This window comes from Heterodontus francisci, chromosome 16 (genome assembly GCF_036365525.1).
Source record: "Heterodontus francisci isolate sHetFra1 chromosome 16, sHetFra1.hap1, whole genome shotgun sequence".
Classification (NCBI taxonomy): domain Eukaryota; kingdom Metazoa; phylum Chordata; class Chondrichthyes; order Heterodontiformes; family Heterodontidae; genus Heterodontus; species Heterodontus francisci.
Window position 1 is genome coordinate 102,443,796 of NC_090386.1, and position 19,272 is coordinate 102,463,067.

Genomic DNA, 19,272 nt, shown 5'->3' on the forward strand with positions numbered 1-19,272 from the left:
TTGGAGCAGAGAAGGTTGAGGGGGGGGACCTGATTGAGGTATACAAAATTGAGGGGCATTGATAGGATAGATAGGAAGAAACTTTTTTCCCTTAGCGGAGAGGTCAGTAACTAGGGGGCATAGATTTAGGGTAAGGGGCTGGAGGTTTAGAGGGGAGTTGAGGAGGAATGTTTTCACCCAGAGGGTGGTTGGAATCTGGAACACGCTATCTGAAGGGGTGGTAGAGGCAGGAACACACAACATTTAAGTAGTATTTAAATGAGCACTTGGGCCATAGCATACAAGGCTACGGGCCAAGTGTTGGAAAATGGAATTAGTTAGGACGGGTGCTTGATTGTCAGCGCAGGCGCATTGAGCCGAAGGGCCTGTTTCTGTGCTGTAAAACTCTGACTCGATTTTTGCACCTTCTTCAGTGACTCTCTATCCTCTTCTACAATATAGAGAACAGAACTATGCCCTAAACTCCATGTGATCTAACTAAGGTTCTATATAAGCTTAACATAACGTCTTTGCTTTTCTATTCTATCCCTCTAGAAATGACCCCCAGTGCTTGGTTTGCTTTTTTAATTGCCTTATTAAGCTGCATCAATACTTTCAGTGACTTGTGTATTTCTGCCCCCAGGTCTCTCTGTCCCTGTACCCCATTTAAACTTCTATTTTTCTAATGAGTATGTGGCCACCTTTATTCTTCCTACCAGATTGCAGCACCTTGCACTTAACCTGTATGAAAGTTGATTTGACAATCACATACTAACATACAAATTAGTAGCAAGACTAGGCCACTTGACCCTCAGGCCTGCTTTGCCATTCAACAAGGTCATGGCTAATCTGATTGTGACCTCAACTCCACAATCCTGCCTACCCCCATTAATCTTTCTTCCCCTTGCTTATCAAGAATCTATCTACCTCTGCCTTAAAAATATTCAGACTCGCTTCCGCCGCCTTTTGCGGAAGAGATTTCCAAAGACTCACGACCTTCAGAAAAAATGTCGTCTCATTTCTGTCTTAAATGGGCGACCCCTTATTTTTAAACAGTGACTCCTAGTTTTAGATTCTCCCACAAGGGGAAACATCTTTTCCACATCCACCCTGTCAAGGCCCCTCAAGACCTTTGTTTCAATCAAGTCGCCTCTTTTCTAAACTCCAGCAGATACAAGCCTAGCCTGTCCAACCTTTCCTCATAAGACAAACCCGCTCATTCCAGGTATTAGTCCAGTAAACCTTCTCTTAACTGCTTCCAATGCATCTACATCCTTCCTTAAATAAGGAGACCAATACTGTATACAGTACACCAGATGTGGTCTCACCAATGCCCTGTATTGCTGAAGCATAACCTCCCTACTTTTGTATTCAATTCCCCTCGCAATAAATGATAACATTCTATTAGCTTTCCTAATTATTTGCTGTACCTGCATATTAACCTTTTGCGATTCATGCGCTAGGACCCCAGATCCCTCTGCATCTGAGTTCTGCAATCTCTCACCATTTAGATAATGCTTTTTCATTCTTCCTGCCAAAATGGACAATTTCACATTTTCCCACATTATACTCCATTTGCCAGATCTTTGCCCACTCACTTAACCTATCTATATCCCTTTTGTAGCTTCCTTATGTTCTCTTCACACTTGGTTTCCTACCCATCTTTGTATCATCAGCAAATTTAGCAACCTTACCTTCGGTCCCTTCATTCAAGTCATTTATATAAATTGTAATAAGTTGAGGGCACACCACTCGTTACATCTTGCCAAACAGAAAATTACCCATTTATAGCTAGGTTAGCTAGCCAATCTTCTATCCATGCCAATGTTACCCCCTACACCGAACTTTTATTTTCTACAATATTTGATGTGGCACCTTATCAAATGCCTTGTGGAAATCCAAGGATAGTACATCCACCAGTTCCCCATTATCCACAGCACATGTTACTACTTCAAAGAACTGCAATAAATTGACTAAACATGATTCCCCTTTCACAAAACCATGCTGACTGTGTCTCATTAACTTCAATTTTTCTAAGTGCCCTGCTATAATGTCTTTAATAATAACTTCTAGCATTTTCCCTGTGACAGATGTTAAGCTAACCAGCCTATAGTTTCCTGCTTTCTGTCTCCCCCCCCCCCCCCCCCCCTTTTCGAATAAAGGATTTACATTGGCTGTTTTCCAATCTAATGGAACCTTCCCCGAATCTAGAGAATTTTGGAAAGTTAAAAATGCATCAACTATTTCCCTCTAGCAATTTCTTTTAAGACCCAAAGATGAAGTCCATCAAGACCCGGGGACTTGTCAGCCTGCAGCTCCAACAATTTGCTCAGTACCACTTCCCTGGTTATTATAATTTCGTGTTAGTCCCTCCCTCCATTACATTTCTTGATTTACAGGTAACATCCCAGAAATACTTGTATCCTCTATGGTGAAGACTGATGCAAAATACCCGAAATAAAAATAGAAAGTGCTGGCAATACTCAGCAGATCCAGAAGCATCTCTCCACAGATGCTGCCAGACCAGCTGAGTATTTCTAGAACTTCCTATTTTTATTTCAGATTTCCAGCATCTGCAGTATTTTGATTTTATTTTAGATGCAAAATACCTCTTCAATTCATCTGCTGTCTCCTTATTTTCCATTTATTAATTCCCCAGACTCTTTCTATATGACCAACACTCACTTTGTTAACTCTTTCTTTTTAAATACATATAGTTCACCACGGATGGTGGGTCCTCTCCTTGGAATTTTTCTTCCTCGTTGGAATGTGTCTATTCTGTGCATTCTGAAATACTCCTTAAACATCTGCTACTGCAGCTCTATTGACCTATCCCTTAACCTAATTTGCCAGTTCACTTCACTTCATGCCCTCATAATTACTCTTATTTAAGTTTAAAATACTGGTCTTGAAGCCGCTCTTCTCTCCCTCATACTGAATGTAAAATGTGATCATATTATGATAGTTGCTGCCTCGGGGCACCTTTGCTGTGAGGTCATGAATTAATCCTATCTTGTTTCAGTATGGGAGCAAGGATGTCTTACTGCAGTTATACAGGGCCTTGGTGAGACCACATCTGGAGTATTGTGTGTAGTTTTGATCTCTTTATCTGAAGAAGGATGTTCTTGCCATGGAGGGAGTGCAAAGAAGATTTACTAGGCTGATTCCTGGGATGGCAAGATTGGATGAGATGAGACCTATATTCACTAGAGTTTAGAAGAAAGAAAGGGAATCTCATAGAAACCAATAAAATTCTAACCGGGCTAGACAGGCTAGATACAGGGGTATTCTCAATGGCTGGGGAGTCCAGAACCAGGGGTCACAGTCTCAGGATATGGGGTATGCCATTTAGAACCGAGATGAGGAGAAATTTCTTCACTCAGGGTGGTGAACCTGTGGAATTCTCTACCGCAGAAGGCAGTGAAGGCCAATTCATTAAATATATTCAAGAAGGAGATAAATATATTAATGCCAATGGGGTCAAGGGATATGGGGAGAAAGTGGGAACAGAGTACTGAATTAGACGATCAGCCATGATCTTTTTTGAATGGTGGAGAAGGGCTGAAAGGTCTATTCCTGCTCCTATTTTCTATGTTTACACAATACCAGGTATAGTATAGCCTGCGCTCTGGTTGGCTCCAGAGCATGCTGTTCTAAGAAATTATCCCGAAAACATTCTATGGACTCTTCATCTAGGCTACCTTTTGCCCATCTGATTTTTCCAGTCTGTATGTAGATTAAAACCCCCCCGTGAATATCACCATACCTTTCTGACAAGCACACATTTTTTCCTGTATATGCTGTCCTACTGTGTGGTTACTGTTACACCACTCCAAAGTGACATTTTGCCTTTATCATTTCTCATCTCGTCCCAAACTGCTTCTACATCTTGGTTTCCTGAACTTGGGTCATCCATCTCTATTGTGCTAATACCATCATTAATTAACAGAGCTACCCCTCCACCTTTTCTTAGCTTCCTGTCCTTCCTAAATGTCATGTACCCTTCAATATTCAGGTCCCAACCTGTCATCCTGCAGCCATGTCTCTGTAATGGCCATTAGATCGTACTTGTTCATTTCTATTGGTGTTATCAGTTTGTCTGTTTTGTTTCGAATGCTACATGCATTTAGATACAGTGCCTTTAGTTTTGTCCTTTATTATTTTTGTAACCTCTAGTCTTGTCTGCTGATTTACTCTTCGATTTGTAATCACTGTCTCTTCCTGTAATGGTCTGTTTATCATTTCCCATATTAATACCTTTCTCTCTTTGCTTTGTCTCCACTCTTTGATTTACCCTGTCTTCCCAAATTTAATCCCTTGCCTCCACTATTTAGTTTAAAACCCTCTTTACTTCCCTAGTTATGCGGCTCACTAGAACACCTGCCCCAGCACGGTTTAGCTGAAGACCATTCCAAAGGTACAGCCCCCATTTTCTCCAATACTGGTGACGGTGCCCCACAAACCAGAACTTGATCCACGCCTTAATTTCTCTAATCTTATTTGCCCCACTCCAATTTGCATATGTCTCAGGTAATCAGATTATTACCTTTTTGAGGTTCTGCTTAATTTGGTGCCTAGATCCTTATACTGACTATGCAGGACCTCTTTCCTTGTCCTGTCTATGACGTTGGTACCTACATGGACCACGACGATTGGATCCTCCCTCTCACACTTTAAGTTCCCCTCCAGCCCTAAGTAGATGTCTTAAACTGGGTAGGCAACACAGCCGTCTGGACTCATTTTGCTGTGGAGAAGAGTGTCAATCCCCCTCAGTACACTGTCCCCTACTACTACTACTTTCCATTTTGCTTCCCCACCATTTGAACAGCTTCCTGTACCATGGTCCGTCTACTCATCTACACTACAGCTCTCACTCATACATGCTGCAAGAACCTCGAACTTGTTGCTCAATTGCAAGGGCTGAGGCTCCTTCACTGTCTCCTTCGCGATCCCCTGATCTGCCTGTCTCTGTCACACCCTCCTGTCCCTGACCACTGACCAAATCAGATGACCCTATCCTAAAGGGTGTGACTGCTTTCTGGAACAAGATGTCCAGGTAACTTCCCCCTCCCTGATGCATCGCGGTGTTAGGAGCTCGTCCTCCAGCTCATATACTTTGAGCCAAAGCTCTTCAAGCCACAAACACTACAGACATGGTTGCCATGGATTGCTGTGGCATCCAGGAGCTCCCACATACTGCAGCCGCGACACATAGAAACATCGAAAAATAGGAGCAGGAGTAGGCCATTTGGCCCTTTGAGCCTGCACATCCATTCAATACAATCATGGCTGATCATCCAAACTCAGTAACCTGTTCCCACTCTCTCCCCGTATCCCTTGATCCCTTTATCCTTAAGAACTGTATCTAACTCTTTCTTGAATATATTTAATGATTTGGCCTCAGCTGCTTTCTGTGGTAGAGAATTCCGCAGGTTCACCACTCTCTCTGGGTGAAGAAATCCATCCTCATCTCGGGCCTAAATGGCTTACCCCTTTTCCTTAGATTGTGACCCCTGGTGCTGGACTCCCCCGCCATCGGGAACATCCTTCCTGCATCTACTCTTGAAATGGCAAGCAACCGGAAGCTTGAGGTCATGCTTTTGGACTGAGCAGAGGTGTTCTGCAAAGCAGTCACCCAATCTGCGTTTGGTCTTCCCAATATAGAGATGACCACATTATGAGCAGTGAATACAATATACTAAATTGGAGGAAGTACAAGTAAATCGCTGCTCCACCTGAAAGGAGTATTTGGGGCCTTGAATGGTGAGGGCAGATATTACACCTCCTGCAATTGTATGGGAAGGGGATGAGGTGTTGGAGTGGACCAGGGTGTTGCAGAGGGAACGATCCCTTCGGAATACTGAACGGGGAAGGGAAGATGTGTTTGGTGGCATCACGCTGGAGATGGCGGAAGATGATCCTTTTGGATGTGGAGGCTGATGGGGTGCAAAGTGGACAAGGGGAACCCTATCGCTGTTCTGGGAGGGGGGTGAGGGCAAAACTGTGGGAAATAGATCAGACACAGTTGAGGGCTCTGTCAACCACGATCCTCGGTTGAGGAAAAAGGAAGACATGTCAGAAGCGCTGTTGTGGAGTGTTGCATCATCAGAACAGATGCTTCGGAGACGGAGAATGGGATGGAGTTCTTGGAAACAGGGTGTGAAGAAGTGAAGTCAAGGTAGCTGTGGGAGTTGGTGGGCTTATGATGTATATTAGTAGACCGCCCACCCCCAGAGGTGGAGACAGAGATGTCCGGGATGGGAAATGTCGGAAATAGGCATGTAAAGGTGAGAGGAGGGTGTAAATTGGAAGCAAAGTTGAAGTTTTCCAGTTCAGAGCGAGAGCAGGAAGCGGCACCGATACACTCGTCATTGTACTAGAAAAAGCAGTGAGGGAGAAGGCCTGAGTAGGACTGGATCAAGGAATGTTCGACATATCCCATAAAGACAGGTGTAATTCGGACCCATGCGGTTACCCATAGCAACACCTTTTATTTGAAGAAAGTGAGTGGAGTTGAAGGAGAAGTTGTTTAATGTGAGGACAAGTTCAGCCAGGCAGAGGAGGGTGGTGGTGGATGGGGACTGGGTGGGTCTCTCTTCAAGGAAGAAGCGGAGAGCCCTCAGACTGTCCTGGTGGGGGATGGAGGTGTAGCGAGATTGGGCATCCATAGTGCAGAGGTGGTGGTTAGGGCCAGAAGCTATCTTTAATCCCTACTGGTTTCTGTTTTGAGTTCTACTATGCAGTAAGTACCTTTATTGTAAGTTCGAGTTTTCTTTTCTGCAATTAACATTTTACTTCACCAGCAAACTTGGATATTTTTAATGTGTTGACATTTCTTTAGCCAAAGTTTTCACTTATTTTGGTAACCAAATGTGTCAGAGGAGGGCAGTGATTTTCACTTAGTTTGCCAAGTCAAGTCAACACAACAAAACAGTACATAATTACTTTCCAGGGGATCGTCAGCAACACAAATATAGTTTTGCTTTGAAATGCAGTTAATTGGCCAAATAAGTTTGACTGAATTCTCCTCTACCTAAAAGCTGCATAAAAATGGTGTTAAAAAGTAGGATGGATGACTAGGTCAATCAAAAAGTAGATCAGTGGTGTGATGAACTTGGAACGTAAAAGCCTGAGGATTATAGAATAAATGTAAAACTGCAGGTGATGAGATATTCCACAGTTTTGAGGTGGTGGGGGAAGAATGAGTTAATGTAGATGTGTCCAGTATTGATTTCTATGCAGTGAGCAATTTATTAAAACTCGTAGCAGAGGTAAGCAACATGAAAATCTTTTGGAAATCCAAATATATTATGTCTGCAGCATGACCCTTACCAACCCTTTCTGTTACAACAAAGAATTCAATAAGGTTGGTCAAGCATGACCTTCCTGTTTGGAATCCATCATGACTACTCTTTAACATATTTTCAGTTTCTAGAAGGCTGTTTGGGAAGGCAGGGGACAGTGGGGTAATGCAGCAAGGTGTGGAGTAATGGTGTGGGGTAACACTGCCGGCTGACTCGATGGGATGAGGCAGCAGGAGCCATGTGGATTTTTTGTGTTCCTATGTTTCTTCTCTGAAAGAGTATTTTGTTCTTGGTCAGGTTATTGTCCAGAATTATAATGCGGTGCTGACACTGTCTCACTTGTATCAGTCATCTGATGCGCTTCTGATTCAAGAGAATGACACAGTTCACAAGATTTGCTCCCAGCTGATGAACATAAAGCAGATTTCCTTCACAGACATCAATAAAGTCATTGCCCACCAGCTCGGGAGTGTCTTGCAGCCAGCATACAGCAGATGGCATGTTTCAGAATATGGCACAAATCCTCTTGGTAAGAAGAACCCCACTTTTATCTGCTGACCTCTTTCCCTTTCATTCTTTTCCCCAGACTTTCATATTCTAGTACTGTTCCCGTCAGGTATGTAAAATGTAAGCTGTCTGCATTTACTGAAGAAAAAGGGAGTATTTGTCACTAGTAGCAGGAGTTTCATAATGCAAAACTTTTTTTTTGTCTAATCTGATGAATGTTTCAACTAACAGTCCACAGTAAACAGCCACAATTACCATTGTAACTTGTTATTCAACTACTTTGTGTCGTAGGAGGTCATTGAATATTTCCGATCATATTATCGTTCCGAACAGCTGGGCTATCAGTGTCTGATTTTAGCTGTCTAAAATGGGGAGAGAGCGAGAGAGAAATTAATTCTATTGGACCATCCAACCTGTACCCCACAGTTGTGGTCACAATACAGAGTCCCCCCACCACATCCACAGGCACAGGATGTCTTGGGAGAGGAAGAAAAATCTGATTTAAAAACCCTGTGCAATTGGGGGTGAATCTGGAAAGTTCCTCTCCGATCCACTTAGGCGATTGAAACTAGTCCTGGAGAGCACCTTGGCTCTGATTGATGAATGCACTGCAGTTTCTACCCTTTAAGAGGTGATTTCTGCCTCAACCAGAAATAGGCCCAGCTCTTGATTGTCGGAATTCACTGAATCAGTGTTCACCACACGAGCCAGCAGTCCGTTTCAGAGATCCACTATGCTCTGGGAAAAGAACCGCCTCATGACATCTAACCTAGATTTGGCCTCAAAAAGCTTACAATTGTGCCCCTCACCCCTCCCTGGTCCCCTCTAACCTATTTAATTGGAACAAATTGTCAACGCTAACAGAATCTATTCCCAATGTTATCTTGTAAACCCCGATCACATTACCCTTAAATTTACACTTCTCTGAAGTGTACTGTACCAGCTATAATAGCCTATCATAGACTGTTTAAGGCACAGAAGGAGGCCACTTGGCCCTTCGTGTCTGGATAATGTTGATGCTTTGGACTGGGAATTAATCCATCGACTCTCTGAACCTTTTACAAAGCCTCCACATTGCCCTCCTTGCGAGGAGACCATAGAGCCATTATGGCACAGGAGGCCATTTGGCCCATCATGTCCATGCTGGCTCTCTGTAGAGCAATCCAGCCAGTCCATAACTCTGCAAGTTTATTTCCCTCAAGTGCACATCCAATTTCTTTTTGACCTAAACTGGGCACAGTATTTTAACTCAGGTCTGATTGAGGTTTTGTTCAAGGACTGAATAGTGTACTTTGTTTAGTAGTCATGACAGTGGTTGGGCAGGAGGATGGAATCTGCTGAAAGTCTGGAGTTTGTGTTGGGGGCTGAAGACAATGGCTTTGGTTCTCCCAGTGTGTAACTGAAAGAAATTGCAGATTTTCCAGGATGTTGGACAAGCAGTCTGATAAAACAGCCAGTGGAGGGATTGCAAGAGGTGGTGGTGAGGTTGAGCTGGGTGTTGTCAGCGAATGTTTCTTCTTCCATATCTTTGGATGTTGTCACCCAGGGAAACGGACAACCCTGGAATCTCTGGGAAAATGAATTGGTTTGCTGGACAATGCGTTGGAACACTGAACGGTACTATAGAAGATTGGTACATGGGTTTGCAGCCTCACTGCTCACCCCAACACTGCATGTTGTTCCTCTTCACTGCACTCACTAAAATCCAGTCATTGTGCCATATTTTTCTATCCCAGACTGCAAGTTCCATATCACCCTTAGTTCTTTCTATAGTCTGCAGGTTTTTAAAACCCAAGTTTGGCTGATCACTACTTAATCATTTACTTCTTACTTGCTGCTTCCAACCTTTGCCATTGTCCCTCTCTGGGCTTTGACTTTTTTTGCCGAAACTGCTCAGTCTAACAGCAGATATTGAATTTTCACGGTCACTGGCTGAATAGGATATAAATCGATTGTCCCAAAGTTTGAGGTGATCTTTGCTTTTCCTTTGTCTGCAGGTGATCTGCTGGAGAGTTTGGTGACACATCCAGAGTATAAACTACTAAGCCTGATGAACATCCCACAAATGTCAGACATGTCTCTGCAGTTTAGCACATTTACCTGGCCAGCTCTTATGAAACATCTGCGACAAATGTTGATTGCCAACACTAAAATGGAAGCAGGTTAGTGGTTGTCTTCTCCACAAGAAACAGCAACAACTTGCATTTCTATTGTGCCTTTTAATTTGGAAAAAATATCCCAAGATGTTTCCTTGTGGAGTAAGGAAGAAATTAACAGAAGCCACAGGAGGAGCTTTTGGGAGGGGTGACCAAAAGCTTGGTCCAAGAGGTAGATTTTTAAGGAGGATTGTAAAGGAGGTGAGGGAGATAGAGGCAAAGGGGTTTAGGGAGGGAATTCCAGAATGTGGGGCCTGGGTGGCTGATGGTGAGGCCGCCAATATGCTAGAGTTGGGGTGGTGGAGGATGTAGGGCTGGACGAAGTTGCAGGAATGGGGAGGCAAGAGGCTATGAAGAGATTTAAACACCAGCATGGGAGTTTTAAATTTGAGGTAATGAGACTGAGAATCTACATGAGTGGTGGGTGAGTGGAACTTGGTGCAGGATTGGATGCAGATAGAGATTTGATGGGAGGTTGTCCAGAGAAGTAATCAAGTTCTGGAAGTATCGAAAGCATGGCTAAGGGTTTCAGCAGCAGAAGGTCTGAAGCAGGCACTGGAACTCCCAGAGGCAGTGGCCAAGGACGGGGCTGCAATCCGTGCCAGAGGTCTTGTCGACAGTCTCAGGATAAGGGGCTGATCATTTCAGCCTGAGATCAGGAGAAATTTCTTCACTCAAAGGGTTGTGAATCTTTGGGATTCTGTACCCAGAGAGGTGTGGATGCTCTCATTGAATATATTTAAGGCTGAAATGGGCAGATTTTTGGTGTCAGGGAATTGAGAGATATGGGGAGTGAGTAGGAAAGTGGAGTAGAGGCAGATGATCAGCCATGATCGGACTGAATGGTGGAGCAGGCTTGAGGGGCAGTATGGTCTACTCCTATTTCTAATGTTCTCACTAGCATTGTTATGAAAGTGATTCTTAATTTTTTTTTTAAAGGAATTTATCGTTAAGCTGAATAAATGTTGGACTGGTTTTTTTTTTCTTGAGGAAGCCATCAAGAGGACTGAGTGCCGGATTGGTAACAGTGTTGCTGGTTGTCACATGGCTCAGGCTAGGCTTCGAACAGAAACCCTGATAACGGGCAGAAAAGTGACAACCGCTCCTTTGATTGGATGAGCCCAGTAGTCAGAGTACCTGGTTGGGCAGACAAACTGGCAAGCTTTCTGGTTATGTGCCAGTGTGTGTGTCCCTCCTTCTGGAAGGAAGTAAAGTCAAGTCTGAAGAAGTCAGACGAGACGACCACAACCCAGCTTCGTTTTCCAATATCTCTGAAGAATCCTGTGAAGTTCACTGTGTTGATTCATCTTGTTTCCTGTATTTGAAAGCCTGCTAAAATACTTCTCAATGCCGCCTGAAGAGAACTGTTCTGGAAGATTCTTCTGACCTGTCTGCATATGTTCGGAGGTTGGACTGTGCCAGTTTGGTGCAGCGTGTCTCATCTGTTTTTCTTCAGGGGTGGGCAAGTGATCTGCCCGGGTGTGTTTTTTTGTCTGTAATAGAGCTCTGATCTAAAAATCCCTTTATATTTTTTCAGTTAACCAGTGTATATATGCATGTGTGTGTGTGTGAAGGGACTAAGGTAGAAAGAGGCTTTAAAATTTGGTTATGGTAGAAAGGGAACTTTTAAAATTTAATAAAAACAAGAGTTCTGGAAATACTCAATAGGTCTGGCAGCATCTATGGAGAGAGAAGCAGTTAACGTTTCAAGTCAGTGACCCTTCATCAGAACAGGGACTTTTAAAATTTAATGTTGGACTTTTTTATTTAAAAAAAACTTGATCTGTGATATTGTTTTACTTCATTACTAGTTAAGACTTGTTTTATAATAAACTTTTATTTTCTTCAGTAAAGAAACCTGGTTTGTGTTCTATTCTGGGGAAAATAGTATATCTGACTGTTTCAGTAAGTGGGAAAATTTAAAAAGAAATGTTGTGAACTGTGGAGAAGTAGGACTGAATTATCAGTGCACTCTTCCCGCCTCAGTCGTAACAGCATACACGTGGAACGTGTTCCAATGTTTACAGATGATATTGCGGAGGGTCAGTGTGTGTCTATAAGGAGGACAGGACCCAGAATAATCTTGGGCTGATTCCCAGTGTAACAGTACAGGGAGAGGAAGAGAAGCCATTGCTGAAGTCAGGGACTGAGTGAGTCACTCAGAGGATGGCATGTGTGACTTTGGTTAGGGCTGTTTTGCTGACGTAGCAGCAAGTTGGGTGGTCAGTAGTTTAATTGGATGGGGTCAAGTCAGCAGGGGGTAGGTCTCTTGGGCAAGATTAACTTGAGGGCATGAAGTATAGTTGGGAGAGAAGTGAGAGACCTGGATTCAAGGCAGGGGGGAGCCTGGTGGTCGTTTTCCTTGGAGAAGGGGAAAACAGCTGACGAGGTGGTCTCCGTCTTGGTGACAAAGAAGCCTATGAGCTCCTCTCACTCGGGGAGGCAGTGTCATAGTGTTAATGTAACTAGACTAGTAATCCAGAGCCCAGGCTAATGTTCTGGGGACATGGGTTTGAATCCCACCATGGCAGATGGTGAAATTTGAATTCAATTAATAAATCTGGAATTAAAAAGCTAGTGGTGACCAGGAAATCATTGTCGATTGTTGTAAAACCCCATCTGGTTCACCTAATTTCCGTTTTCCGGAAAGACATCTGCCGTCCTTACCTGGTCTGGCCTACGTGTGACTCCAGACCTACAGCAATGTAGTTGACTCTTAAATTCCCTTTGTAGTGGCCCAGCAAGTCAAGGGCAATTAGGTATGGGCAATAAATGCTGGCTGAGTCAGCAATGCCCACATCCCATAAAACAAATTTTAAAAAACTTGGAGAGAGTGAAGGGGGCAGGGAAGAGAGATTGGAAATGGTTTCTCGTGGAGAAGAGAAGCTGGGGGTTATCTTAGTTCTCCAGGATGATCCTAGAGTAGTGAGCTGTTTTGGTGGAGGGGAGTGACGCCCACAGCACCACTGTGGGAAAGTGGGATTGAAGCCTAAGATCAACCAGGGTCATAATGAATGGTGGAGCAGGTTCAATGAGCCGAATGGTCTACTCCTGCTCCTATTTCCTGCGAATCCTGTTCATCAGAACATGAACACATCAGCGGTCTGTCATTGCACAGTGGACCGCAGTCGTACTCAGGATTTCATATTGCAAACCTGGAGACTGAGTTGAGTTTAAAACTCGGAATCTATTGAGTGAGGCATGTTGGTATGTTTGGTAAAGGTTGATTTACATTGAAAGGAACTTAGATGGGACAGAATCCCTAACAACTGGTGGAGTACTGAACTGACACCCACAGTAAATGCAGAGTTCATTTCAACCAACAGCTTTGATCAAATGCAATTCAAAACAAAAAGCATAGTCGAATAGTGAAATAAAAGCATGTGGTTATCTAACATTTATTTCAATCAATAATTTTTGCTGACAATTAACTCTGGATGTCCAGTTATTAGAGATTCTGAGAGAAATAATTTACTGTGACTTGTCAATATGGAAATGAAGGTGACCCAGTTAGAGACAGGCCATAAGTAAGGGTACTTTGCATGGGGCCACATTATCACAGGAAGGAGTTCATGGAAAATTTTTAACATGCCCTTAATATTGCACCTGGCCATTTTCACGTTATTCAATGAGAGCGGGCTTCGCAGTCAGAGGGGCAGTACCAAGGGGGAGCTGCACTGTCGGAGAGGCAGTATGGAGGCAGCGCCACACAATTGCAGGTATAGTACTGCAGGAGCGCACGGTTTCAGCAGGGCAGTACTGGGGGAGCGCCGAACTGTTAGTGGGGCAGTACTGAGGGCATGATGCACTGTCGGGGGGGCAGAACTGGAGGGGTAGCAATGTGGGAGCGTCATACTATGGAGGAGAGTAGTGAAGGAGTGTCGCACTGTTGGACCAGTACTGAGGGAGTGCTGCACTGTCGGAGGGGCAGTACTGAAGGAGTGCAACACTGTTAGCGCGGCGCACTGTCGGAGGGCAGCGCTACCAAGGGAGCGGCGCACTGTCTGAGGGCCACGCTGTCGGAGAAACAGAGCTGAGGAAGTGCCGCGCTGTCGGAGGGACAGTAGGGAGGGAGCACCACACTGTTAGAGGGGCAGTACTGAGGGAGTGCCACGCTATTGGAGGTGTCAGCCTTTGGCTCAGCTGTTAAGTTGAGGTCTCCATCCAGCTGCAAAACCTTCATCGAAAAAAGAGCTACACTTCAATACCTCTCTGGCAAATCTGCTGGTATTACAAGGGAAGCATTTAACTTGTTTTGATGCCATTACGCATGGTCTGTTTATTGCGATAGTTAACTATAATATGCCACGACGTGAAGGAGAATAATGGGTTCTCGCTTTGTTGTGGCTAATATTTTTCCATTAACTAACAGCATTCTATTGCTGTTTGGCTGCTGCATCTGCTTTTAAAAGTCACTGCATTTTCACAGCGACTTTGAGATAATATACTGAATCCAGGAACAGGAGACCATTCAGCCCCTTGAGCCTGTTCAATATATCAATGCAGGTATTTATTTATAGGGTCAGACCGAGGAGTTTGTTTGAAAGTATTAGTGCATAAACAAGCAAATTTTTTTTTCCCCTGTTTTTACTAATCTGTTCTGGAGAAATTGTAAGGATCTGCTTCTGTTGTCAGGTATTGACTGGCAGGTGAAGCTGCCCACAGCAGTTCTCCATCCAGCTGCAAAACCTTCCTCGAAAAAAGAGCTACACTTCAATACCTCTCTGGCAAACCTGCTGGTATTAAGAGGGAAGGAGGTACAGGAAGCTGACACAGGTGAGTATAGTCTGACATTTTCAATTTACATAGCCACAGAGTTTATTTCGGGCTGCATGCTTACCTTAGTTGATATTCTTACTTGAGTCTTACGCAAGAGGTTAGTGTGCAAAATTAATGCACATGGGATTGGGGGTAATATACTAGCATGGATTGAGAATTGGTTGACAGACAGGAAACAGAGAGTAGGAATAAACGGGTCTTTTTCCGGGTTGCAGGCAGTGACTAGTGACTACCGCAGGGATCAGTGCTTGGGCCCCAGCTATTCACAATATATATTAATGACTTGGGTGAGGGAACTAAATGTAACATTTCCAAGTTTGCAGACAACGCAAAGCTGGCGGAGAATGTGAGCTGTGAGGAGGATGCAAAGAGGCTCCAATGTGATTTGGACAAGTTGGGTGAGTGGGCAAATGCATGGCAGATGAAGTATAATGTGGATAAATGTGAGGTTATCCACTTTGGTTGTAAAAACAGAAAGGCAGATTATTATCTGAATGGTGATAGACTGGGAAAGGGGGAGGTACAACGAGACTTGGGTGTCCTTATACACCAGTCGCTGAAAGCAAGCATTCAGGTGCAGCAAGCAGTTAGGAAAGCGAATGGTATCTTGGCCTTCATTGCAAGAGGATGAGTACAGGAGCAAGGATGTCTTACTGCAGTTATACAGGGGCTTGGTGAGACCACATCTGGAGCATTGTGCACAGTTTTGGTCTCCTTATCTGAAGAAGGATGTTCTTGCTATGGCGGGAGTGCGAAGAAGATTTACTAGGCTGATTCCTGGGATGGCAGGATTGACGTATGAGGAGAGATTGGGTCGACCAGGCCAATATTCACCAGAGTTTAGAGGAATGAGAGAGGATCTCATAGAAACCTATAAAATTCTAACAGGACTAGACAGGCTAGTTGCAGGGAGGATGTTCCCGATGGCTGGGGAGTCCACAACCAGGGGTCACAGTCTCAGGATACAGGGTATGCCATTTAGAACCGAGATGAGAAATTTCTTCACTCAGAGGGTGGTGAACCTGTGGAATTCTCTACTGCAACAGGCAGTGGAGGCCAAGTCAATAAATATATTCAAGAAGGAGATAGTTATAATTCTTAATGCCAAAGGGATCAAGGGATATGGACAGAAAGCGGAAACAGGGTACTGAATTAGACGATTAGCCATGATTTTTTTTTTGAATGGTGGAGCAGACCCGAAGGGCATACTCCTATTTTATATGTTTCTGAGAGTCAGACAGCTGTGGGAGGGTTCAGAAACTGAAACACCTCATCTAGGTTGACACCTTCATGCAGAACTGAGGGAGTGCAGCATCGTTGCAGGTGCCATCTTCCTGATGAGATGTTAAATTCAAGCCCCATCTGTTTGTTTCAGTGGTTCAAGTGGATAATAAAGAACCTGCGACACTGCTTAAAGTTCTACAGATACCACCAAAAACAGATTGACTGCTCATTCATCTCATCTGCTGTTGAGACTTTGCAGTGAGCACATTGGCTACTTTGTTGACTCATTGTCTATACTTAAAAATAATTCAGGCTGTGATAGTTTCTATAAATTCTCCTCTTCCTCTTCCCTTCCTCCTTCAACCTCCCCTTTTTCTGCAAGCACTGTAGGATGTAGCAAGCAGAGTGGGAACCAGTAGATGTAGTGTATTTGGATTTCCAAAAGGCATTTGATAAGATGCCACATAAAAGGTTATACACAAGATGAGAAAGAGCTCATGGTGTTGGGGGTAATATATCAGCATGGATGGAGGATCGGCTATCTAACAGGAAACAAAGTTGGGATAAGTGGGTCATTTTCAGGTTGACAAACTAACTGTGAAATGCCACCGGGATTGGTGCTGAGTCCTCAACTATTTGCAATCTATATTAATGACTTGGATGAAGGGACCGAGTGTATTGTAGCCAAATTTGTTGACTATGTAAAGATAGGTAGGAAAGCTCCGCTTTCCTCCCACAGCCAAAAGACTTGCAGGTTGGTAGGTGAATTGGCCATTATAAATTGCCACTAGTATAGGTAGGTGGTGAATATAGGGACAGGTGAAGATATGGTAGGACTATGGGATTAGTGTAGGATTAGTATAAATGGGTGGTTAATGGTCGGCACAGACTTGGTGGGCCGAAGGGCCTGTTTCAGTGCTGTATCTATAAATATAAATCTGAAAGCAAGTTGTGAGGAGGACATAGAGTCTGCAAAGGGATATAGGATAAGTGAGTGTGCGAAAATTTGGCAGGTGGAGTATAATGTGGGAAAATGTGAGGTTATCCACTTTGGTAGGAAGAATAGAAGAGCAAAATATTATTTAAATGGAGAGAGACTGCAGAATGCTGTTGTACAGAGAGATCTGGCTGTCATTGTACATGAATCACAAAAATTTAGCATGCAGGTACGGCAAGTAATTAGGAAGGCAAATGGAATGTTGGCTTTTATTACAAGGGATTTGCAGTATAAAAGTAGGGAAGTCTTGCTACAACTGTACAGGGCATTTGTGAGACTATCCCTAGAGTACTGTGTGCAGTTTTGGCCTCCTTATTTAAGGAGGGATATACTTGCATTGGGGGCAGTTCAGAAAAGGTTCACAAGGCTGATTCCCGGGATGAAGAGGTTGTATTATGAGGAAAGATTGAGCAGGTTGTGCCTATACTCATTGGAGGTTAGAAGAATGAGAGGTGATCTTATTAACACGTATAAGATTCTGATGCGGCTGGACAGGGTAGATGCTGAGAGGATGTTTCCCCTCATGGAGGAATCTGGAATTAGGGGGCACAGTTTCAAAATAAGGGGTTTCCCTTTTAAGATGATGAGGATGAATTTTTTCTCTTGGGGTCATTGGGGGGGGGGGGAGAATATCTCTTCCCCCAGTTCTGAGCTCTTGTCTCTAGTTTAAACTTATGATCTGATCCCCTACTAAGACAGCCTTCTTCTCCAGGCCCCAGTCTAGCACTTGATATTAATCTGGGATGATGTGCTTTATCAGGTGGTTTTAAAGAGCAAGCACTATACACCTCCTGGATGCCTGCAGATTCTGCTCTCAGCATATGGAGAACTTCCACAGCCTTCAACAAGTATGAAAAATCAGCCACTGTTGTCAGCAACAGCCAGTGTCTTCTGAAACCCCTGGATAGTGCTGTGACGAAAGCTTGGGACATGTTTGCCTCCCGGTTGGTATCAGTTTGAAATGTTGAAATTCAAGTTGCCTGAATATTTTTTATTTATTTAGAGATACAGCACTGAAACAAGCCCTTCGGCCCACCAAGTCTGTGCCAACCATCAACCACCCATTTATACTAATCCTACACTAATCCCATATTCCTACCACATCCCCACCTTCCCTTACCACCTACCTATACTAGGGGCAATTTATAATGGTCAATTTACCTATCAACCTGCAAGGCTTTGGCTGTGGGAGGAAACCGGAGCACCCGGCGAAAACCCACGCGGTTCACAGGGAGAACTTGCAAACTCCGCACAGGCATTACCCAGAACTGAACCTGGGTTACTGGAGCTGTGAGGCTGTGGTGCTAACCTCTGTGCAATTTCTACCATTCATTCACTTTTCAATGACTTTTATTTACATTTTATGCAGGTCATTTATTCCTATAACTTTATCCTCTTTGTTCACCTGGCCTGTCAGTTCTGTGACTTGAGGAGCAGTTCACTGCATACACCAGGCCTTTGCTAATACCCCATGTTGCTGGAGACTACAAATCAACTGTAACTCTCCTTTGGTTATTTTGTAGGCCCTTGCCTGTTTGAGAAGCCGGACTCTTCACTCTTTCCCATGTTGGGATGTGAGAACCTGCATTGCTCAGTGTCCGTGTTACTGTGAAGTCTGACATCAGCTTTCTTTTTCATTTGAGAATATTTACTTTCTAATCTTTTCTATGTTTTCTGGAGCCATGTGCCACTGTCACCTTATAGTCCTAAAAAGCATTTTAGTTTTAGTTTGACGTCTTGGAAAAGGTTTTAGCAAAAAGTTACATTTTTGTTTTGCAGAACTTTTAGTCTTCAGCATTTTTTTGACTTTGTGACTTTGTTTCTTAGGGCATATGTGCATCAGTATGTGAAGCATGGAATCTTAGAAGAGGACTTTCTGGACAGTTTCACAACCATAGAACAGATCATTGCAAGTTATTCTAACCTTGGATTATAGAAGGGATCTTGCATGCTCTGAATCCTTTAATGTAAGATGTGCATAATCATATTTAAATTGTATGTGAGATTGTGCTATTTGACTGCACCTGATGATGAGTTCGACTCACTCATAATTCATTCCAGCTTCAATTCACAACAATTAAAGTCCTTGTGGCTTTTGAATTGGTGGTCTTGTTGAATTTAAATGTTATATGAACAATGTAAATGTATGGTTCACGTTGGAACAGGCGACATAAGTAAGAACAGGAAAGAGGCCTTGCTGAAAGAGTATCAGGAGTTAGGTTCTAAATTAAAAAGCAAGGCCTGGAGGGTAATTGCCAGTTGGCATAGGAGCAGATATATCAGCAAGATTAACATGTGGCTAAAGAGCTGGTGTGGGAAAGAGGGT

General features: G+C 43.6%; 1 protein-coding gene across 3 annotated transcripts in view; it reads left to right on the forward strand.

The window, feature by feature from the left end:
• tubd1 (tubulin, delta 1) overlaps positions 1-19,046 on the forward strand; it is a 35,000-nt gene extending 15,954 nt beyond the window's left edge. The window contains exons 4-8 of one of the 3 annotated variants that reach the window (XM_068048752.1): positions 7,581-7,812; positions 9,788-9,952; positions 14,582-14,722; positions 17,707-17,890; positions 18,774-19,046. In XM_068048752.1, the coding sequence (XP_067904853.1) occupies positions 7,581-7,812; positions 9,788-9,952; positions 14,582-14,722; positions 17,707-17,890; positions 18,774-18,882 (831 nt within the window). In that variant the 3' untranslated portion in view covers positions 18,883-19,046. Of the gene's footprint in view, positions 1-7,580; positions 7,813-9,787; positions 9,953-14,581; positions 14,723-16,100; positions 16,195-17,658; positions 17,891-18,773 lie in introns of those variants that run through there. The other 2 variants (XM_068048754.1, XM_068048753.1) reach the window with 2 other exon arrangements.
• Positions 19,047-19,272: the final 226 nt, after the last annotated feature.